Raw genomic sequence first — 23,533 nt, forward strand, 5'->3', positions numbered from 1 at the left:
CAATGTCCAGGGTCTGTCCAAGGTCATGCAGCCGTAAGTGCTGAACTGGGACTGGCACGTGGGCCTCCTGACCGGCTGTTCTTTTTACACGCTATGCATCCTCAACGTCTCCCCTCCCCCGGGCCCTTCCTCCACGCCAGCCCTGGCATCTGACCTGCCGCCTCCCGCACAACTCCTTTCACTCAGCTTCTGTGATCCTTCAGGGCCAGTTCTTAACCCCCAACCAAAATATGCTCTCCATCCTCTGAGTTTTCACAGCAGTGGCCTCTATATGGTCACGTTCTACTCTGCGTCAGTTACTTGGAAACACTTAACCCCCGGGGCTGGGCTCCCTGGGTGGGGTGGGGGCATGGTTCCGGCATCTGTGTGCCCTCCAACACAGTGCACGATGCACAGTTGCATAGGTGATGTTTGAGGGAAAGGTCAACATTGGAAGTTTAGAACACCCGCAGGTCTTGCATAATTAGGAGTTTGGTATCTAATTGATGTGACAAAAGTGACATCACTAAATGAAATTTTGAAAAACAGTCGTAACCCCCACATCCTGAAACTTTACTCTTTTCTGTTGTGGTGTTTTTTGTTTTCTTTTTTTTTTGGCCATGCCAGCCATGAGGCTTGCAGGATCTTAGTTCCCTGCCAGGGATTGAACCTGGGCCCTTGGCAGTGGAAGTGCTGAGTCCTAACCATTGGACCGCCAGGGAATTCCCTGTTGTTGTGTTTTTACTGTCTTTGTCCATGCATAGGAACTCTTCATACACTTTCGTTTTTAAAACTTACCATAGGACTTCCTAGGTGGCGCAGTGGTTAAGAATCCGCCTGACAATGCAGGGAACACGGGTTCAATCCCTCCTCCAGGAAGATCCCACATGCCACGGAGCAACTAAGCCCGCAAGCCACAGCTACTGAGCCCATGTGCCACAACTACTGAAACCTGCAGAGCTGTGTTCTGCAACAAGAGAAGCCACCCAGCCTGTGTTCTGCAATAAGAGAAGCCACTGCAATTGCAATGAAGAGTAACCCCTACTCACTGCAACTAGAGAAAGCCCGTGCACAGCAGTAGGCCCAATGCAGCCAATAAATAAATAAATAAATAAATATATAAAAAAAAAAACTTACCATAGTATTATATTTTTCTATCATAGTCTAAAATTTTCTACTGTATTTCTAAACTTATCATAATTATAATTTTCAACGGCTGCATCATAATATATCCTCTAGGTTTTGGAATTGCGCCTTAGCTCTTTATCTTTGTTGTAAGTAAGTTTGTAATGAACATTTTAATTTATGGAACTTTTTTCTTCCATTGAATTTATTTTCCTGATGATATATTTCTATGATACATTTTCATAATTACTGGGTCAGAAAGAGTGTAAACGTTGTGTGTGTGAGTGTGTGTGTGTGTGTGTGTGTGTCTTACACATCTTGCTATGTTGCTTTCTAGAGGTTTGCTCTGGGCCTGGGGTGACAGTGGTCCCAGGACAAGAATAATGAAGTGAATTGACCTGCTTTCTTGGTGTCTCCAGGTACAATGTCCAGGACAAGGACACCTTCTTTGATAATGCCACCCGTAGCCGCATTGTAAGTAAACGGGTTAACCTGGTGCGTAACCAGCTGTGGTGGGCTCGGGAGGGGGATAGGAAGTCTGAATCTGCTTTGACAGGACACCTCTCACCCTTCCTGCTGCCTCCCATCATCCTTTGCTTGGAGTTGTCTAGCAACTGAGAGCAGCATCTGGGAACTTCCCAGCCCCGGTAGCAAAATAGCCAACAACTCTCTTCCGTCTTGGCTTGAGAGGGGTGTCTCCTCTTTATGGTTTTCCACTCAGGTCCTTCTTGGAATCACAGAAGCAGGGACTGTCAGAGCTGCGGGTGGGGGGTACTTTCCGCTAGTCAGGTGACCCCCTTCTTGACAGTTAAGGAAACTGAGGCTCTGAGATGCAATGAGTTGAAAAAAAATTTGGACAGATCGTTTGTGTCCAAACGAGGACTCATTGCTGGGCCACTGAGATTTTCTTTCACGCCCAGAAGAGTCCTGGGCGTTGCTATTCCAGGGAATGCTAGAGCGGGACACTTTGTCCAAGGACACAATTACTATCCTGTTCAATAGCAAGCCAACATTCATGACAGTAGCCGTTCTTCTACTGTCTTTTTACCTTTTGAAGTCAAGGTTTTGGATTTTGCAGGATGGTTGATTCCAGTGAGAAGCTGCCTATGACCTGGGCCCTGCGGCCCCACTCTGAGCTGTAGGGCGTCTTGGTTCACTGATCTGTGTATCCTCTCCCCACCTGGAGGGCATCCAGCCTATGGACAGAAGAGGGGAGAGAAAGAGGGGCCCAAGGCACGGTGGTCACTTACTCAGGCCACAGAGGAAACATAGCAGTGTGTTTCCTTTGAGCCCTAGGAAAGAGCTTAAGTTTCAACAGGAGGAATAAGAGTTAGGTATCTAGAGGGACTTCCAAGCCAGCAGGGTGATGAGAAGGGTAAGGAGGGACAGGGGATTGGAGGAAGCTACGGAACATTGCCAAGTCACGCTGAAAACATGGCCCTGACTCTGCGTGCAGGATGGACAAGAAAACACCTCGGGCCCCATGGCCTAGTGTTCTAGGAAGATTTAAAGTGGGCATATGACTTCTTTTATCTTCCTATGGAAAGAAGCATAAACTTCCCATTGTTTTAGTTGATGCTGTTACAAGCTGTTTAACTCTCCCGACGGCTTGGGTCCCACGTGTGGGGGGCAGTCATAGGGCGTTGTGGAAATTACGCGATAATTGCAAAGTGCTTGTAAAATAATAGACTGCCATATAAATGCTGTTCCTAATTATTACTGCTGTTGAATACTGCACCGTATTATAAGCGAATTAAACATTCTTGGGCCCCATTCTGCTGGAAGTTATTTATTTACCACTCCCTCTAGGTCTGTGGCTGGAACGTGGGAGTGTGAGTGGTGATGGAGTAACACATCTTTTCTCCTTCTGGAAGCTTCATCCTTCCCCTCCTGCCCTTTTCCCAGTCCACCCCACACTGTGACGGGGGGAGAAAAGAGCCTTGGGTTTTGTCCTGGGGTCTGCTCTGCCCTGGACGTCGGTCTGAAGACCTTGCCTGCATCTGTAAACATCTCCCTGTGCCCCACTTCCTTCCTGGCATCTCCTCAGAGCCGGGCGCAGGCGTGGATCCCCTTGGAGGGCACTAGTTGGCCCGTAGGTTTCTGGTGCCCCTGGGTCCCTGCTTCCTTGGCTGGGATCCTCTCAGCATCCTGCCCTCCCGTGTGAGCGATAGGATCCCTGCAGCCCCACAGTCAGGGTCCCTGAGCAGCAGCCTGCCGTGTGCCCAGGATGCGCTCTGAGACGTGGAATCTTGAGGACATGCGGGACTAGCTCTGACTGGGGGAGAAAAACAGAGGAGTGATAGCTTCAAGGACCAAGATGTAGGTGGACCTTTTCCAGTTGCCTGAGTGTTTTCATGGGTCCTCAAAGCAGCTCTGAGAGACGGCTCCATGACAGAGGGGGCTGCGGGCCCTCAGGACCTGCAGGGAGCTTGCTCAGCACCCCTCCCCAGCAAGGCACTGTCGGGGCTGGTGGGGAGGGAGCCCCTCTTCCTCGACTTCCCTCCCGGCTTCCTCCTGGGCTCTCCAGAGGGTTGTGGGTGTGGGCTCTCCTTCCCTTCTGCAACTGCAGTCAATTTATAGCCTTGTCTTTATTTTGCAGGGGTGGGGGCAAGCGGGGGGGGGAGTGTGTGTGAGGGGGTTAGCTGCTTTGTTTGAATGTCTGTGAGCTTGGCACATGCCTGCCCCCGTGCCCCCCACCTGGGCTGGGGACCACGTGGCCGAGGCACCCACGGCCCTACTGTCATCCGTTTTAGGTGCACGAGATCCTGAAGCGCACAACCTGCTCTCGAGCCAACAACACGATGGGTAAGGACCCTCCCACCGCGGGCCGTGCTGATGGGTGGCCGGGGGGCCAGGGCCATCCTTTCAACAGACAGAGAGCAACACAAACAGACGCCCGCACGGAGGGGGCACCCCGCCTGCCCCCAGGAGCAGAGGGAGCCCCATTTCTCGTGGGTCTGGGGCTGCTCCCCAACCTTCACCGCGGGTCTCTGTCCTTCCTCTCCTTTTCCTGGACCACTGCCAACACCTTTCACTTGATCCCAGATATTCAGCTCTTTTCACAGTGTCTAAAAGGTTTTAATAACCACCCAAATCGTGGCAGCTTTTTATTACTTTGTTTTTAAGAAGAAAGGCATCTTAGAGGCCTTTTAGTCCAAGCCCCTCACTTGATGTCTAAAGAAACTGACCCCCAGAGAGGGCAAATTAGTCTGAAGAGGCCTCTCCTGAGTTCAGCAATACCTTGTCATCAGGTCTGGCTGAAGTTGTTTGCCTTGTGGTTTCCTTTTTGGAACCGGGGGTGTTTGTGTTTGAAGCAGGACCCTCAGCATTTGGGAGCTTGTGGTACAAGGCAGGTGGCCCAGAAGCTGATGGGTGGTGGAGGGGACATAGGTAGCGGCAGGGGTGACACAGTGAGCTTATGTCCATGCGAGGGTGTGCTGTCCACATGATGTGCCTGCAGGTGGGATGCTCTTTCCCAAAGGGGCTGCTGTCACTCGTCACTCAACACACTGAGGTGGCAGACCTTTGCCTTTTGAGGCAGCTTTGTGTTGAAAGAGTCATTTAGAGGCAAGTCTAGGCAATAAAGTAGGCAGTCAAGTGGAGGAACAGTAACCACGATGGCAGTAATAATAGCTGATGTTGGAGAGTTGGTGTGGAGCCCATACGCTGCCTCGGGACCGAGGGAAGGGGACTGAAGAGGGACTCAGAGCAGGTTTTGGATAGCGACAGTATCATTAGGACATGAAGACAGTGTAGGACCTCCAAGGGGGCCATTTTATATGACTCTGCTTTGATGCATTCATCCACTCCAAAATTTTAAATACCACTCCAATTTAAATCTTCCAAAAACCAAGTCCTCTATGTGAGGTTGTTCATCTGGAGCACAGTGCTGCTGAGACGAGGCTCTGAGTGAGGAAGGTGGTGCGTTGGCCTCTCAGTGCTGTGGGACGGCCCGGAGCCCTCACTTCGAGCACTTGTAACCGAGGACCACCAGAGGCAGCAAGAGGTCTGAGGGTGTCCTTTGTATTTTCTCGTGGCCTCTATCACAGTTCCGGAATTTACCCTCATTTCTAGTCCAGTTCACTCCCCATTTCCATTCATATGCCTTTTATTCTCTCACACCCTCCTCGGTTGGACCAACACTGTTCCCTTGGATGTCACAGGCGACTTCATCCTGCCCGTGTGTCATGGCCTTTTCTTCCACCTTCATCTTCCTATATCCTTCCACACCCTGTCACGGATCCTCCATCTCTTGATAGTGGTGTCCAGGGAGGGGCCGCTGATGTCCTAGTCTATGGTCCTCCTGTTTCTACCTCCTGGACCACACTTTCTTTGCTTCCTCTTTCTTCTCCCCCATTTTCGAGGTTGTCTTCTCCACGTTCCCTTGGCCTCTTCACTCTCATTCTGCAGAGAAGACTTGCAGCTGTGAATTTCTATTTCCTGCTTCTCTCTCCCATTGCAAACCAGCCTTTCCAGGCTGGATATCTCTGGTGAGATGTTCCCAGAACCTTGAAATCAATGACTCACTATGTCCATTTCCATCTCATTCCTCTCTCGTCCTGTCCATCTCTCCTGCTTCTCTTCCTGTTAACATGACTACTGCCCTCTCTGGTTTTGCTCCTGCTGTTCCCTTTGCTGGAATGTCCTTCCCTATGTCTCAGTCAGACCCACCCCCAGACCACACACCTCTGTTCTGCAGAAGTTCTCCCTTTATGTCCTCTCCTCGGAACTTGCGTCAAGTTCAGTGCCTTTCTTGGTGATTATCTATGTCCGTGGCTTAGACTCCAGAGAATCATTGAGATGTGTTTGGATCATCTTTTATCCCCCAGTGCACCTGGTTGGCCGCTCTGCAGGTTCCACTCAATCGATTTGCTTTAGTGAATTAATAAAATGTGCTCAGCAGCTAGTTTCACAGCAGTAGCTGGTGAGTTCCCTATGATGTGTGTTTGTGGACAAACAACTTAACTTCTCTCCAATTCAGTTTTCCCTTTTATGTAAAGTGGGGATAAGAATTATCTGTCTTGCAGAGTTTTTGTAAAGATTAAATAGGAAATTGTTAGTTTGTTTTGTAAACTGAAAAGTCCTTAAAAACTAAAGTTTATTTTGAGGGACAGCCTCTATATTGTCTAAAGGTCATTAAAGACCCTCTGCTTTAAGACAGCAGTTTTGTTTTTTTTCCTTTGAGGATCTAGTGGGGTGTGTGTGTGTGTGTGTGTGTGTGTGTGAGATGTCAAAAAGTCACACATCGTAAGGACTTTGTTGTTGAGTAGTTTTCAAAGTTTGTTTCTTTTTTGACATTCGGAAAACAGTTATTGAGCACTGGCTATATGTCAAATGATGTTATAGAAACCTAGAGATAGCAAAATGTGTTTGACCTAATTTCTGTCCCCATGGGGCTCTTAGTTTAGCCGTGCGGACAGACATATAAACAGATAATTATGAGGTAATCTGGTAGGTATGATATTAGACGTGTACCGAGGGCAGAGGGAGCACAGATTCGGAACAGCCAGCTCCCATGGTTGCATCTAAGTATCATCATAAGTCATCTAGTGTTAGCTTCATGGCCCTCCAGGAAAGGAGGTGTGTCAGGAATTAGCATCTCCAGTTACAAAGGGCATAGAGACGATGGGTGGCTTGTCCAGGGTCACATACTGAGACACTGTCAGAATTGGGCCTAGGGGCTTCCCTGGTGGTGCAGTGGTTAAGAATCCGCCTGCCAATGCAGGGGACATGGGTTTGATCCCTGCTCCCAGAAGATCCCACATGCTGTGGAGCAACTAAGCCCGTGCTCCGCAACTACTCAGCCTGTGCTTTAGAGCCCGTGAGCCACAACTACTGAGCCTACGTGCCACAACTACTGAAGTCCACGTGCCTAGAGCCCATGCTTTGCAACAAGAGAAGCCACCATGCTGAGAAGCCCAAGCACCACAATGAAGAGTAACTTCTGCTTTCTGCAACTAGAGAAAGCCCGCGTGCAGCAACGAAGACCTAGTGCAACCAAGAAATAAATACATAAATTAAAAAAAAAAGAACTGGGTCTAGAACTTGGGTTCCCTCACTTGGAACCTATTTCCACTGCTTTCAGGATGCAGGGAGCTTGGCGTGGTGCTCAGCTGAGTCTTTACGGGCTGTTGGGTCCACAGTAGTCACTGATGATTTACTAGCTCCTAGCAAGGGACACACGACTGAACTCTGCTTCCCAGCAGAGGAGAACGCTGAAGGCCAATTTTCAGGTTCTTTGACTTCTGCCTGGGAAAATCCAGTACCTAAGGTTTTTGGCCAACTTACCATCTTACTCAGAAGATCAGAAAGAATGAGGAATGTGATAACATTGTGAGGCCTCAGGATAATACGGACCTTTGAGCCCAGGGTAAATTTTGATTTTATTGCCATTCTCTCTGGTTTTATAGAGAAACACACATGGGCTAGAATTGGCTTAGATTTCCTCCAGAGGAGGGTTGCCTCATAAAAATAAAAGAAAAAGGAAGAACTGGATTGTGTGTGAAATTGTTTTCCAAGGTATTTCCATTGATCCTTCAGCCTCGGAATTACCTTTTATGTGGTCATCACTTTTGTGACCAATTTACAAAGCTTTATTCCCTTTCTCGTTGTCCTCAATCACAGTGGGAATTAAAAGATGGAAAAGATGGTAAAGATTAGAAATAGAAGATGGAAAAATAAAACTAAAGTTGATAATAATTCAGAAACACTCCCGTTTACCTGGTATTATCACTTTCATCTTTGCAGAAACGTGTTTTTGGATGCCTACTTTTGTAAAGCACTGCTCTGTATACAAGATGTATGTATTGATTTATTTGTAGTCCTGTCTTGTTCCATAAAATTTTGAGGTGGCTTACGGGAAAAACAATAAAACAGCATAATATAAATCATAAATAAAAAAATAAGAAACAGGAAAAACACAAATTAAAATAGAATGTTGCAACTAGGAGGAGAAAAATAGAATACAAATATTCAAACCATACAGCCCTCTAGTTTCTGCAGTTGGGCTGCAGATTTGACCTTGAACCAAAGCGAGAGGGGAGTACAGTCAGTGGTGTAGCTCTTAATGTCCTCAGCAACATCTTTTTATATAGAAGTTTTTCTCAAGTCTCTCATACAATTCCCTGCTTTCTTATATAGAATGTCAACATATAGTCTCTATATAAAAGCATATGTAAAGTTTCTGTAAGATTCAGCATCATCCTTAAGAACATAAGGTTATTTAAGTTTCCTTAAGGATTATCTAAGTATTATTAGGGTTGTTTGCCCCACACTCTCTGATTTTTTTGAATTCTTGACTCTGGTAACCTCCTTCTCCGAGCTTTGCTCTTATAAGATTTGCTTTGCTATTTGGGAAGCTCATTAGAATTTGGGGTAGAGAGTGAAAAGGCATTGAAGAAGGAGCTGGAGGATTCTGTTGTGGTTGGGTACATACCCTTAGGGAAGGGGTCGCATGAGATTCGAGACACTTTTTCTTCTGGGTTCTCTGTTGTAAGAGCTGAGATAACCAGGTAAGAGATCTCTGTACACACAAGGTCTTCCTATAACCAAGATAGTAAGGACCTCTTGCATGTGTGTCATTGTATGTTTTGCAAAACACGTTCATACTCTTTATCTAATGTGATCCTTTAAACTCCTATGCAGAGTAGGTTCGATGGATATAAACTACTTTCATAACAGCAGATTGAAACCCACGTTTCTTGGTTCTTCTTCAGTGCTCTTATAGTTAATCAGTTATTGAAGTTATTGGGAAAGGTTTTCTAGAGAAGGTGGAAGCTGAGGTCTTCCCACTGTGACATCCATTCATTCAATAAATGTTTATTCGTATTCCACGTATAGTTCATGTTCTAGACCTGGGGGCTAGGGTAGGGAGTCAGACACAGGTCCCTGTCCTCATGGGGCTTACAATTGAGGTGACATTTAAGAAGAGCGAATAAGCCGCATGGCTATCTAGCGAGAGAGATGCGTGCAAGGAGAGCAAATGATACAAAAAACTGACAGGGAACCACTCCAGGGAATCAGGCTAGGGTCCCACCAGGAGCAAATGACACACTGAGGCGAGCATCACGGAGGGCGGAAATATCAACAGAGAGACTGTTTACCGAAGGGCGGGCAGGGAGGTGGGGATGCCAGGGTCGTGTGGTGACCTGCAAGAAACAGCAGGAGAGCTATTACCACCTGTGGACCCATGAGGCGGGACAGAGATCCCTGCCTTGCAGATGGAAGAACTGGGCAGAGGGGGCAGCGCTGAAGGCAGCAGGTGACGTGTAGGGTGGAGGTTCCTACCGCCCTCTGACCTGCCACACCCCGGAGAAATCAGAGCACACGGGAGCCCACTCATGTCAGATAGAGAAGCAGAGAGAGTGTTTTTTTAGAAGGGGTTAGAGAGGATAGGCTGGAGAAGTGCCAGTTACAGCTGTGGGGCCAGCAAACCATGAGCCTTTGGTCAAGTCAGGGTCCCTCACTGGGCCCATTTCTCCCCTTCAAACCCAAGGAGGAACCCCTCCATGTTCTTGAAGCTTCCTTCAAGTGCTGACATTTCCTAGATTTTGCTTGGAAGGAGCAACATGGTCTTCTTTCCCTGGGAGCTGGCCAGGCCCGCAAAGGAACCAGCTTTCCTCCAAGTGCGCAGAGTCCTGGGCCCAGAGCCATGGGACTCAAGGCCACACCATGTCCATGGGCCTCGGAAAGGATGGAGGGGATGGTTACAGTGAAAGGCTTGGCTGTCCAGACCCTGCCTGGATTTGTGAATCAGAATCTAGGGCCAAGGCTGTACAATCTGCAATTTTTTTTTTTGCATTTCTTTTTTTTTTCTGTTTTAAATTTTATTGAAGTGTGGTTGATTTACAGTCTTGTTAATTTCTGCTGCACAGCAAAGTGATTCTGTTATACATATATATATTCTTTCTCCTCCCTGAGAGAACACTCACCCTTTCCCGTTATGATTTATTGAAGGATATTGAATATGGTTCCCTGCGCTATAGAATACGACCTTGTTGTTTATCCATCCTATGTATACTTGTTTGCGTCTGCTAGTCCCAAACTCATTTTTAACCTTCTCCCCAGGTGACTCTTAGGGACTCTAAAGGTAGACAAGGATGAGAACATGATGGACTGCTACAGACTTCTTGCCCTGCCTACGTCTGGGAGTGGGAAGAGTGGTCCACGTGCTGGCCTTCTGGGGATCTGACTGTTGCTTCTCTGAAGTCCTCAAATGAAACCAGGCCTTCTCTGTGAAGGGCTTAATCTTTGTTTTGGTTTTTCTAACATTCGCTATACGGACATTCAGCATTCGGTCCCTTTCAGTGTCCTAGCCAGCAGTAGGGTCTCTTGGACTTTCTGTTGCCTTTTTTTCTTTACTTTTTTTCTTCTTTGGTGAAAGGAGGGGCAGCAAGGCAAAAATTAGCAGAAGAAGGCAAAGGGGAGCTAAAAGGATTGGCATTTGATGACTGCCTAACTTTTAATTTGGGGGGCAGGTCTTCTGTAACCTCCCTGAGAGACAACTCACCCTTTCCCTCTTATTCACCCTGGAAGTGAGGGATGGTGGGGTGGTGCACGCATGGTGTCCACAGCCTGGATGTGCTTATGAGTTTGGAATGTGCAGGGTGGTGATAGCCTGTGAGCCATCACAGACTTGGTCTAGCCCGATGGTGCCTCCTAATCAGCATAACATCAGGTCAGCGGTCAAGGTCAGGGCCGTGCAAGTTCACCCCATCCTGGAATGCCTTTCAAGCGCACTTTACTGTGGAGAGAAGCCCAAGCCTCCTTGACCAACACCTTTCCTGTTCCTTCATATGGAAGTTGTTGTCTTTTCATGAACAAAAAATTACAGCTTGATGGAGCTACATTTTCATAGACATTTTGGTGTCAGAGCATTTAAACAAATGTATGCTTTGGGCATCTTCGCTCCCAACTCAGGAGACGATGTCTTAATTATTTTGACCATCTTAATTATTTTGACCGAAGCCAGACCACGTTGTGTGATGTAAACATCTGGTTTATCATTCATCCAGCTGAACTGGTTTATATTTTGTTAGAAGAAAAGGCTTGGGATTAAAGGCATTTAAGTAATTAAGCACACGTCAAGACAATTTGGTGATGGGTAAATATAGTCTCTGTTAAATGCACCGTCTGGGGGGCTCTGGTTTAGATTTACATCCGGCTGGAGGACAGGGATGAAAGCGGAACGCTGGGTGGACTGGGCCCTGTTCTGGGGGGAATCAAAACCAAATGAGTTTTCAGGAGGTGAGTACCATCCCTCCAAGTACCTGTCCCGGTATTTGGCCTGGAGGGGACGGAGCTGCAGTCCCTATCACCTGGTGGCACGTGTAGATTTCATGAGATTCTTGCTTTGGGAGGAGGAGCGGAAATGGTGCTTTGGGTGATCCTTTGTGTCCAGGAAACCAGAGATGCCTTGGAAGCTGAATGCGGGGCCTCAGGTTTTGTATTATGAGGGTGTTTTCAGGTACCGGTCTCAGGCTCTGAGCCCGCCCTGCTCTGGTCCTTGACCCTGACCCTGGGGATGCAGAGGAGCTGTGTTGTTAGGCTTGGCTGGATCAGCAGTGCCGTGGCCAGTGCTGGGCAGAGAGAAAAGGTGAGCCTTTTCCCTGGGGGATTATGGTTCTAAGCAGCAGGTGTGAAGTACCTGGTGACCTGAAGGGAGTCTGGGGATCAGTAAAGAGGTCCTGGGTGGGCCATGCTTTGTTTGAGCCAAGGCACTGCTTCTGTTTGGGGTGAGAGGGGAAGAAAAATGCCCTCTGTGCTCTCTCCTTTTGGCTGGCCCCCCTCCTGGGAGTAAGAGGACAAAAGATTGGGTTTCTCTCTCTATCCCTGGGTCTAGAGCAGAGAGGAAGGACTTTGGATGTCATCCTGAAGAAGAAAGCTCTGCTGTTATGGCCAGATGGGTGATGCATGATGGAACCAATTAGCCCTTTTTGCTGAAAAGAAAGGAAAAAGTTCAGAATTTCAGTTTTCAAAGCAGTCTTTTTTTTTTTTTTTTTAAAGCATTTGATTATTTTCTTCTTCTTTCAAACTGATTTCCATGCTTGTTTGGGGGTAGAATCTTGGTGTCTGAAGTCTGTGGCTGAGAAGCCAAAGCAATTCCCATTCTTGAGTGAGGTTGTGGATAAACAGTTACTTTTCAACTTACCTCTCTCCCTCCCCGTTCCTCCTCCTTTCGTGTACCATCCCCTCCCCCCACCCATCAGCCACTGCCGGGATGGGCCATATGATACCACCCGAGAAGGGGCAGGTGCACAGCCATAGGGTAGAGACATAGTTAATTACAGCATCTTGGGGCTCTGGTTACCTGGTTTAGGACAATTCAGGTTTGATGACCTGAATCGTCTTGGGTCCTCTCCTAGGAAGCAGACTAGTCAACCAGAGTTTGTTTCCTTCATCAGCATGGGTTGCCAAAGAAAATAGGAGTAGCAGGAAGATGGATGCCTGTGATAAATGGGAAGAGATGCTGAGAGCACTTTCACCATAGGGCTGCTAACTCTTCTGGGTCACAACTGTTATCCCTTCTGTTTCCCCAGCAGTGAGGTGGGAGTCATGGGAGACTCCAGTGGGAGGGGCGTGCCCCCCGGCCTCAGGCACCTTGCAGGCCTTGGGAGGGCACCAAACAAGGAGTGAACAACATTCTACAAGCGAAGCTGGCATTCAGTGCCAAGGAACTTTATTTCAGATGAGACGCAGAGTGCATGGCTTTAGACCTCTGATGATTCCAGATCTCTTTTGAAGCCCTGGCGGCAGGACCCAGGAGTTCAGGCTGTCAGCTCCGTGTTCTCAGACACTGGGCTGCTGTACTAAGCAACGCTGAGAATGAGCAGGAGAGCTCCACACCTGCCGAACTTTTCCATGCAGTGCTGGAACTGTCTTCAGGGTACGTGCTGCCGCCGTGGCAGCGAGGGGGAGGGTGTGGGTGCAGGCACTGGGTGGGGTCGTGCGTGGGGTGCAGTCTAGCCGGAGCCCTGCCTGCCTGTGACGCTTCAGCCCCATCCATGTCGACAGCTCCTCTGTAGCTCTGAACCATCGCCTCCCCGTCCCGACTTGGGACCCCTCCCCTTGATGGTTGCAGGATAGCTTCCCATTGCTGTGGGTGTGGCTCTTGAACTGATTAACGACCATCAGAGTGAAATTGTAGTCTTGAGAGGAAGACAAATCTGCAGCTGCTTCAGCCCTGGGGGCACCCCTCCCCCACACAGACTCCCTTTACCCCTCCTCCGTTTCCCTACCCCCTACAGTTATTTCTGATGTTTTCTGTGCATGCCAAGGAGGAAACGTAAAATCGGGCAAGGACTGGCCCTTAGGTGGTGCCGCAGAACCGAAATCTCAGCTCGCAGCTCACTGGAAGAGCGGCCGCTTCTGTTGGGCACCCCTGCAGCCTGCCAGGGACCTCTGCTTCCACGTGGCCCCTGGCTGGCTGTTCTGGCGTCTGAGGCGAGCAGGGGCGTGGTTTGAGGAAAAGGCGGCTGATGGAGGGGGGAGGATTGCTTGAGAGCCTCCAGGGCTCCAAGCTTGTGATGGGGTGCTGACTGGGTGCGGGAGGTGGAAAACCACGCATTTTAACGAGTCACGGTTGTCTCGCTTTGTCACCCAGCCTTGTCGTCTCTCCAGAGTTGGGCAAATGCAGATTACTTAGCATTTGGACATCATACATGTTTCGCTCCAAAACCAATTTTCTCCTCTTCGCGCGACTGTTTACAATCTCTCTGGAAAGAATGGTTCAGGGCGGAAAGTGTGTTTGAGACAAGGAAAATCATTGTGTACCAGAGACCCTCCCCCTGCCCCCCACTGAACATGCATCCCCGCGTGGCAGGGTCCTCGAGCTGGTGAGATATGATGCCTCCCTTCTGGGAGCCAGCTACCTGGGGCAGACTGTCCCGAGTCTCAGAACACACAGAGCACTTTATAATCTCTGAATCAAACCATGAATGAAACAAGCGATTAGCAGTGCCTCTGGGCTGAGCAGAGGCGTCTCTGTGGTGAGTATGTTGGAGTTATAGGGACAGACACACTCCTTCACGTAACATCTATTTGGCAAGGTCTGCTGTGTGCCCAGTGCTGTGGCATGCTGTGAAAAAGGATGCATCTCTTGTTATGTGGTTTTCCAACTTTGTGGTCTCAGGACCTTCTTACACTTTAAAAAATTAAAAAGGGCACCCACAGGGCTTTCGTTTAGGTGGGTTACATTGATCAATATTTATTGTATTAAAAGTTAAAACCGAGAAGAGTTTAAAGTGCAAGGATACACAAGCCCACATTCCATTAGCTGTCGGAGGATGACATCATCATAGGTCTCAAAACTCCGCTGTAGACTCGTGAGAGAATAGGAGTGAAAAAGCAAATAGTGTCTTAGTACTATTATAAAAATAGTTCTGACCTTATGAACCCCCCAGGCGGGCCATGGGGACACCCGGGGTTCCCCAGGCAACACTTTGAGAACCACCACCTTAGGGATCTAATAGTCTAGGCAGTCGCAGACGGTAATATGCACTGCCCTGCGAAGGAACAGGGAGGGGCCAGAAATGAGTTCAGATAAAGTGCGGTGGGATGCTCTGCCAGATACTTTTATTGATTATAATTACAGTAATTAATCCATATGGTCACTCCTATGCTGTCACTGAACACGGATATTCTCAGCGCACGGCTGTGGCCGTGGAGGAGGTGGTGGTGAGGATTCTGGGACTGGAGGGATCCGGATATGTGAGGACAGGACGGACGTGACGTTTGAGAGAGACTATCTGATATTTAATCATAACTTTGCATTTGGGAAATGAAAAAAATATTGTTCTTATATTAAGAAGTAAAGCCTGAAAGAAACTTCTCGACTGGCAGGATCTGGAGGAGAGGGCAGGGGTTCTCAGCTGAGAGGTGGGGTTGGGGGAATTAATATTTATCAGAAGACCAACGTCAAGTTTTAGAAACCCCTGCCCTGTAGTTACCGTTTTCATTTTCTTTCTTCCGCAGGTATTAACTCTCTAATAGCAAATAATATCTACGAGGCTGCCTACCCCCTGCACGATGTGAGTACCACCTCCATCAGTCAAAGGGTGAATACCGCGGGCGGCACGGGGGTGAATGTGTGGGCAGGGAGGCAGGAGGGAGCCACGACATTGAACCACCTGGGCTGGTTCTGGACCACTCGTGACTGACAGTAATTCCCAGTTTGATTTTTGCCAGTTGTCTCAAACTGTCTCAGTTATTTCCCCGGTGGCAGAACGAACTGGTTTTTATCAGAGTCTCCCCTGTACTCCCTGCCATGATTTTGGGGAAAGTGGGAGAAGACAGATATGGCATGTGGGGGGTTAAAGGGAGATGGGGAAAGTGGGTGGATGGTGGGGAGGGCAAGTCCCAAAGCTGGATAATACACAGCCTGGACCGTCAGGCCCTCAAATGACTGAGAGTGGTATTTTATATGTGATAGCTTTGTGTGGATGTGAAATTCCTCATCCTTTGATGCAAGCACCTATTAAGTGTCAAATTTTTTCTATCTTGACATTTTTGAAGGAAATCTCTCAAAATTCCTTATACTGTTTGGTTAAGAAAACAGAGAGACTGTGATTAAAGCTTTTCTTGGCTGAGAGTAATGTTATAAACATCCCATAATACAATGCAATGATATTCTTCAAGATGATTCATGAGGAACTTAACTGGCCCATGAACTCAGTGCTCCCAGGCTGCCCCTGTCCGCCCTATCAGTTGCTTTAGCATCTGCCACACAGTGGTACCAAATGAGACCCCTGGGGTGGGGACCCCCGAGAGCCCGAAGGAATTTCCCAGGTGACCTCCCCGCCAGCATCCTTGGTGTGGGCACACGCAAGATGTGGTTCTGCTGGGTATGGGCGCGGGGGGGGGGGGGGGGTTTCCTGATGTGCTGGTCTGTTTCCAGGCTCTGCTCTTGCATTTGCTGTGAGGAGATGCAGGGGGGTCTCTGAGGCCTGTGAGGGGAACGGCCTCATGTGAGAAGCTGCCCACAGGAAACACAGCAGGTGCTGGTGTCCAAGGAAGCGGACCAGTGTCTCCTTACGTGTCATGCACTTGTCCTTCCTTAAATGGGAGTGAAAGAAAAGGATGACATTAGAAAATTTAAAAGAAAACCCTTTCTCTGTTTTTGATCATTTCATCGGCTTTCTCCTCCTCCAGGGTGAATATGACCGTCCAGGGGACGACATGAATGACCGAAAGGTAAGCCGGCCTGATGCTGTGCCGAGGGCTCTGGGCTCGAGGACCACGCAGGGGTGGGGTGGGGCTGCGCAGACCTGTCCTGGGTGTTCTATTTACTGCTTACCTACTTCCAGCCGTTCTTCCACAGCTCCGGTCCCTAGATGTTTGGAAATTTGAGGGCATTTCTGGTCACTGATGTGACTGTGTATGGAGGTGCTACTGGCGTTTAGTGCCTGGTGGACTAGTGATGCCAACCGTCCTGAAATACATCCGACAGTCGCACACAGAGGCAGCATCCCCACCCCTGATCACAAGAGGGCTTCAGCTGAGAAACGATGAGCGTCCAGATCCCCCCATTCATAGATGGGGAAACCGAGGCGTAGAACGATTGTGTACCTTGCCCACAATAGCACCGCCACTATAAACAGAGAAGGGGCTAGAGCCCCTCTGACCCTCAAATCCAGTGTTCATGCTAAAAGTGTACCAGTATCCATGCCATGATGGCTTGTTTGGGGAGGGTCACCTTCAAGTTATTCTTCTTATCCTCCAGGCAGACAGGTGGGGTACAGCCATTACCAACTTATAGATGAGAAACCTGCTGCGTATTCCGGGCAGCTAGGAATGAGAGGGTATATTCAGGGGAGGGAAGAAAGTCCCTTTGGAGGATCCCCCCGTGTCAGTCACAGCTCCTGTGTGGACAGCTCTGTCCCAGGCCTCCATCTAGATCCCGTTTCTTCCGTTTGCTGGTACTCTGGGAGCACAGGTGCCACCCTCCCTGCTGCGGCACAATGCTCTGAGCATCACCCAGCTTCTTTAGTAGGGGCTGCCTGTCCAGCTGTCACCCCCCTCGTGCCATCCTCCCATCCAGGTTCCCCAGCCTTCAGCGACTCTGGTGAACAGAGGAGGGTGGGTGAGGGTGGGCGGGATGAGAAATAGAAGCCCGTGTACCCCCCCTTCCCACCCCCACTCTGCTGTCTGGAAAATCATTCATCCCCCAAGTTGCTTTTGAGCAGGCTTCTTTTTATCCTGCCTATTAGTCCCTGTTATGAAGTGTTAAGTATTAAAAACATAAAAAGGTCTTTTCCAGAAATACTGCTGTGATTGTTTACACATGTCTCTGCCCAGGGAATCTGCTGTAGTTTTTCGATGTTTTAACCGCATCTGTTTTCTATCTGATACTAATAGTCTCGGTGTTTAATTTCCTGAAAAGTCCCGGATCAGATTTAAAGGCAAAGGAGGCAGCCTTTCTCCCCATGTCTCACCTCGCTCGCCCCAGCCATTTTCTGTCCTCCTACTTTTCCATTTCACATTCCTCCCCTTTAAAGAGTGATCACCACCCACTGCCCACCTAAGAGACCACTTGCTGGGTGCATGGTGACCCCCTCAGCCCGTCAAGGTTGACTGCTTTACGAGAACATTCCAGAGACCAGGGACACACAGAACTGCTGGGAGAAATCAGCCAGCCCCCTGTTGTCCACCGGGAGGCAGAGAGAAGCAAATTGTAGATGATCCAAAATATATGTACCTTTGCCTGGAATGATATTGTATTGTTGTTAACAATAAAACCTTTTAACAAAAAGATTCCCTCCCAGGAGTTGGTTTGCTTAGGCCAGTACTTCTCCCAGTGCCCACCCCAAAGGAGGGAATGGGTAGCATCCGGCAGGCAGGGAGGAGCCCGCCAAGACAAAGCTGCATCTTGGTGGAGAATCCCCAAAGCTGATGTCAAAGCCTCACCCAGTGAGGGTGGACAAGTGTCTTTGGAAGACAAGCAGCCCATTGCTTGTGGCTTTCCCTCCCGTTTGCCAGCCCGTCCTGGCCTCCTTATTTTCTTCTGCCAGGGTCACGGTCAGGGAAATGAAGTTTACAGTGAGGGGAGAGAAGAGAAACCAGGAGTGAGAGTGACAGCTTTGTTCTGTTCCTTTGGGTTGGGAAACGGATACCCAGCACAGCAAGGAGACGGGTTCCAATGTCTACGAAATGATTGTCCAGTCAGGGGTAAAACCCCGGCATCCAAATTTCAACTGGCGCAACTGCCAGGTGGACGCGGTCTCTTGTGTGTGGCAAGGGGACCGCTCACTGCAGTGCAGGCTTCCTTCCTGGAGCTTCGGAGGTATATGGGTGGCACCTAAAAGGTGTCTTGAAAGAACCAGCCCAAACCTCTGAATATGTGCAGCACATTTATTCCTGTTAGTCTTATTGTAATAATCTAGTGTTCTTCCGGAGGGCTGCGGGAAGGATTTTGCTTGGGTGCAAGGGAGAACCCTTGAATTTGGTGCTGGAGGAGGTGGAGAAGGGTTGAGAACTGATGGGAGATCGCCCCTCTGGGGGCCTTTAGGGGTGATCTGCCCATCCTGCCGGTACCTGGGGTCCACCTCCCCTCTTCCCTGTGGCCATTCCTGGGATCTGCCTCGAAGGCCTAGGTGAGAGTGATCTCCTTCCCCACAGCTGCCTTGTGCAGTCTGCAGTCTAGATGACTCAGCCCCCTCCTGCAGGGCAATTTGAGAGAGGCTCCCTCCCTCTGGAGAGCAGGGGTTTCCTTCCTTTCTAGAGAGCAGGGCTGCGAGGGTGTGGAGGGCCCCTCCCTCTGCCAGCAGCCACCTCATTCCTTATCTGCCAGACTTACCTGCTTTTCTCTCGCATCCTGGGGAAGGGACTGTCACCATCTTCTGAGGGCTACCCGAACCCCGCCAGCTCCCAGTGGCTTCCCTGCCCTTTTACAGGGAACCCTGGGGCACAACCTTGGAAGATGAGTTCCTCTAGCAGTTTTTAAACCCTTGGTCCTTGATTTTCCAGCTTTTACAGATGATTGCGTTCTCTAGTGGATGGTTAAAATGTGACTCACTAAAAGGTGTGCGAAGAGAGTCAGTCTTGTCTTTCTCATGGGAAAGCTACTTTTCTTCTTGGTTTCACTTGAGGACTAGTTTTCCCATCCTGCACAACTCCGTTTTACTCATGGGGAAGTGACCTGCCAAAAAGTCAAACAGGTCATTGCAGGATCCAGGGGTAGAATTCCTTCCTCTCCTATCCTGGTCCACCCTGTCCCATCAGTGCCTCTAAGCCGGCTGCAGCTGGCATCTTTCTGACTGTCCCAGGTCCAGCTGCTCTCTGAAGAGCTTGTGGCCTCAGGGAGGGCCATGTGTCTCACACATCTTGCTGTTCTCTGGCATTGCAGCTGGTTTTAACAGTTGGGTTCTTTATAGTCTCATGAAATACTTAAACCAACCGACCCACCGTCAGATGTGACCCTTAGGGAGCTGACCTGGCCGCTTGTAGGCTCTGACCCGTCAGATGGGGTGGTCCCTGTGGCTTGTTGCTTCTTGCCCTAAAGGTTTGGGGTTAGCCCACTTTCCTGGAATTACATCTGGGACCTCCGAAATGAGGCTCTGTCCACCGAGAAGGAGCTGCAGACCCTCCCGACTCTATTCGCAGGCTTTGGCCAGTCGGACATGGCATAACTCTTAGGGGGAGAGTAGATTTGCTAGGAGCTCATTGGAAGGTTCTAGACTCTGCAAGTTTGAAGGGACTGTTGCAAGTTACGGTGGTTGTCCTCCTGCACTTGACTCACATGTGCTAATCCCTGTGGGGGAGAGACTCCCGGCAGCCTCCCTGCACCCTGACTGCTGATCTGTCCTGGGACCCTGTAACTTAGTTCCAGATCCACCTGGTTTGGAACTGTGTGCAATTAAACATCTGTAGAGACAGGGAAGGGCCTACAGCACCCTTGACCCAGCTCCTGCCTTCCCTGCCCGGCAGAGCTACACAGGCATCACTGTGGCATCACCTCTTGGGTCTGACACCCTGGAGCTCCAGCTCTTCCAGGGGTGCCTGTTGATCTCCGCTGTGTCCATCTGGCCCGTCTGCATGGAGTGTGGGCAGCTCTCTTGGCTCATCATCTGTATCCACAAACTTCAGATTGCAGCGCTGAGAAAGGACTCCTGGACGTTTTGTCCAGCTCGCCTGGGAGCCAGCCGGGGGCAAAGCTTGGGAGCCTGGCTCTTAGTTTAGATCAAAGCCAGCTGGGCCATACTGGCTTCCTGGAGTGTTTTCAGTTTTCCCCTCCAGGGCAGTGCAGACAGGTATTCTCAGGTTAGGGCTGGACTTGTGACTAGGAGAGGAATTTGCCCTGGAGGTCAGGGCCTATGAGGAGGCACTGATGTCCCACAGCTCTCGCGGGAAGCCTTGCCTGTCTCTCCTGACGCAAGCTGGCCTCCCTGTGGGTCACAAATGATGTCACTGTGACAACCAGGTGCTAGTAAGCCCAGGGTTTGCACTGGGGAGAGGGAATAAAAACCCAGGGCAGCAGAAGCACCCAGAAGATGGGGAGGAAGAGATGCAATAATAACAATAAGGTCAGGTTTGGAGCCACCTGCCTGGAAAGAGCAGCATAGGAACTCCCGGATTCAGATCTTCCTCTGCTCACCATGCACTGTGTAACCCTCTTTGTGTCAGGTTTCCTGCTTTGCAAAGGGTGGGACTGTGGGTGCAGCTGGCTGCATCAGGGTCCTTGTAGTTTCTGGTTCTCTTTTGGGGTTGTTGGGAGATATAGTGAAAATAAAAGTCTATAGCCAGGAAGTAGGAATGCCAGTTCTTACTTCAGTGCTAATATCATGTCTTTAAAGATTCTTAGGTGCAAAGGATGGCTTCTCGTAGGGCCGATGTTCAGCCAGCTGTCCATTAGAGTCGCTTCTGCTTGCCAGGATTCCACGTGAATTCTATGTGATGTGTGAGAAGGTGTGATGTGGACGGAGGATACAGAACGTAGGGTAGCAACTGTGCTGTAGGTTTGTGGGTTTCATTATGCACTGGTGTCTGTTCAGCATGGAGGGCTGGATGATGTCTAATGATGGTTCATTATCAAATTACTTTATTTGCTGGTGGATGACCTGCGATGTTTACGGGTCAGGAGTTTGGAACGCAAGTGTGGTTTGCTCCCTGGATCGATACTGCAGGCCAGTTCTCTAAAGGTGTTGTGCAAACCCCGCAAGATGGCACGGTCTGACGTGTCTGGTGCATCCTCTCCTCCCTTCACTTCTAGAATGTGTTCCACTCGGGTTTTGCCTGCACCCTGCCCCTGGAACCAGTCCGGTCAAGGTCATCCATGACCTTCAAGTCACTGGATCCAAGGTCATTCTCAGTTCTCATCTGACCCCATCCATCAGTGGTATTTGACCCAGCCGCTCATCTTCTTCCCTTGGAATCCCATGGTCCCTTGACTTCCAGGATGCCACCCACTTCTAGTTCTGGTCCACGTCACCGATGCGTCTCTGCCTCTTCTGCTCTTCTTTGTCACCCCCTTGACCTCTGAGTGGTAGAGCACCCAGGGCCATGTGTCAGGCCTCTTTTCTCTTTTTTCTTTTCTTTTTAAAAATGTGTTTGTTTTTTAAAAAAACTTATTTATTTACTTATTTATTGGCTATGCTGGGTCTTTGTTGCTACGTGCAGGCTTTCCGTAGTTGTGGTGAGTGGGGGCTCCCCTTCCTTGCAGTGCACAGGCTTCTCATTGCGGTGGCTTCTCTTGTTACAGAGGACAGGCTCTAGGTGTGCAGGCTTCAGTAGTTGCGGTGTGTGGGCTCAGTCGTTATGGTGCACAGGCTTAGTTGCTCTGCTGCATGTGGGATCTTCCCGGACCAGGGCTTGAACCCATGTCCCCTGCATTGGCAGGCGGATTCCCAACCACTGTGCCACCAGGGAAGCCCCAGGCCTCTTCTCTACCTGTTGTCTGTTTGACAGTTGCGTCCGTAACTTAATGGCTTTACAAATCATGTCCTCCCTGCTTCTGGACTCTCCACTGAACTGCAGACTTTTACACCCAGCTGCTCACTCTGCACCCCCACGTGGATGGCATCGCTAGCGAGCACATTCCCAACGGAACTCTTGGTTGCGCCATCCTAGCCTGGTCTTCCCCATTGCAGTGAATAGAATCACCAGCTACTCAGTTGCTCAAGTTCTCATTTTCTCTCACCCCACGTCCAATCCAACACTGAATGTGTTGGCTCTACTTGTAAAATGTAAGCCAGATCAGCCACTTCTCACTACTTGTTCCACTGCCTCCGTGGTACAAGCCACCATCTCCCCTTCCCTGGACCATTACAATAGCTCCCCTACTCCTGTGCCAGCTCTCACTCTGTTCCCTGTGCAGCGGGCAGAGTGAGCCGTCTACACTCTAAACCAGATCGTCCCCCCACCCATCCCACTGCTGCCAACCTCCTAATGGCTTCCTTCAAAGTCCGAAGGTCTTAGCTTGGCCCACAAGCTGTGACTGATCAGGCCACCCCAGTCCTTTCTGTCGTTATGTCCCAAGATCCTCCCCTCTCTCAGCCCTAGCCTTCCTGCTTCCCTGTTTTTCCTAGCACTCGCCCTTTCCTTAAGCCTTGGCACAGAAAGAGTGTTCTTCTAGCTAAAACATTACCCACCCCCCACTTCCTTCCATCTCAGCCCAAATGTCACCTACTCAGAGAGGCCCTCCCTTCCCATCTTTCTTTTTTACGTACCTATCAATAATTACTTTATGTTTTAAATTAATTTTTATTGCAGTACAGTTGATTTGCAGTCTTGTGTTGGTTTCTGCTGTACAGCAAAGTGAATCAGTTACACATATACATATGTACACTCTTTTTTAGATTCTTTTCCCTTATAGGTCATTACAGAACGTTGAGTAAAGTTCCCTGTGCTATACAGTAGGTCCTTATTAGTTATCAGTTTTATATATAGTAGTATGTATATGTCAGTCCCAATCGCCCAGTTTATCCCTCCCTCCCCTTTCCCCCTTGATAACCATAAATTTGCTTTCTATATCTGTGACTCTATTTATGTTTTGTAGATAAGTTCCTTTGTACTGTTTTTTTAGATTCCATATGTAAGTGATATCATATGATACTGGTCTTTCTCTGTCTGACTTACTTCACTTAGTATGATAATCTCTGGGTCCATCCATGTTGCTGCAAATGGCATTATTTCGTTCTTTTTTATGGCTGAGTAATATTCCAGTGTGTGTATATGTACCACATCTTCTTTATCCATTCCTTCGTTGATGGACATTTAGGTTGCTTCCATGTCCTGGCTATTGTAAATAGTCTTCCCCTGTCATCCTGTCTAAAATAGCATCCTACCCCACCCCCTTCTTCGTATTCTACTCACTACATTGATTTATTTTTCTCTGTGGCATTTATCAGTTAATATTTGTCTCCACACACAAGGGGGTGAGCTCTGTGATGGCAGTGACTTTGCCTGGTTTACTGCTTTATCCAGTGTCTGGACAGGG

General features: G+C 49.1%; 1 protein-coding gene across 8 annotated transcripts in view; it reads left to right on the forward strand.

Annotated features, from left to right (window-relative positions):
* The window catches only part of ANO2 (anoctamin 2), a 357,498-nt gene that overhangs the window by 106,155 nt on the left and 227,810 nt on the right, over nt 1-23,533 (forward strand). For all 8 annotated transcript variants that reach the window (XM_057702096.1, XM_057702095.1, XM_057702097.1 and 5 more), the window contains 4 exons: nt 1,524-1,578; nt 3,858-3,909; nt 15,076-15,131; nt 16,252-16,293. In XM_057702096.1, coding sequence (XP_057558079.1) covers nt 1,524-1,578; nt 3,858-3,909; nt 15,076-15,131; nt 16,252-16,293 — 205 coding nt within the window. The remainder of the gene's footprint in view (nt 1-1,523; nt 1,579-3,857; nt 3,910-15,075; nt 15,132-16,251; nt 16,294-23,533) is intronic.

This window comes from Hippopotamus amphibius, chromosome 12 (genome assembly GCF_030028045.1).
Source record: "Hippopotamus amphibius kiboko isolate mHipAmp2 chromosome 12, mHipAmp2.hap2, whole genome shotgun sequence".
In the NCBI taxonomy this organism is placed as follows: Eukaryota; Metazoa; Chordata; class Mammalia; order Artiodactyla; family Hippopotamidae; genus Hippopotamus; species Hippopotamus amphibius.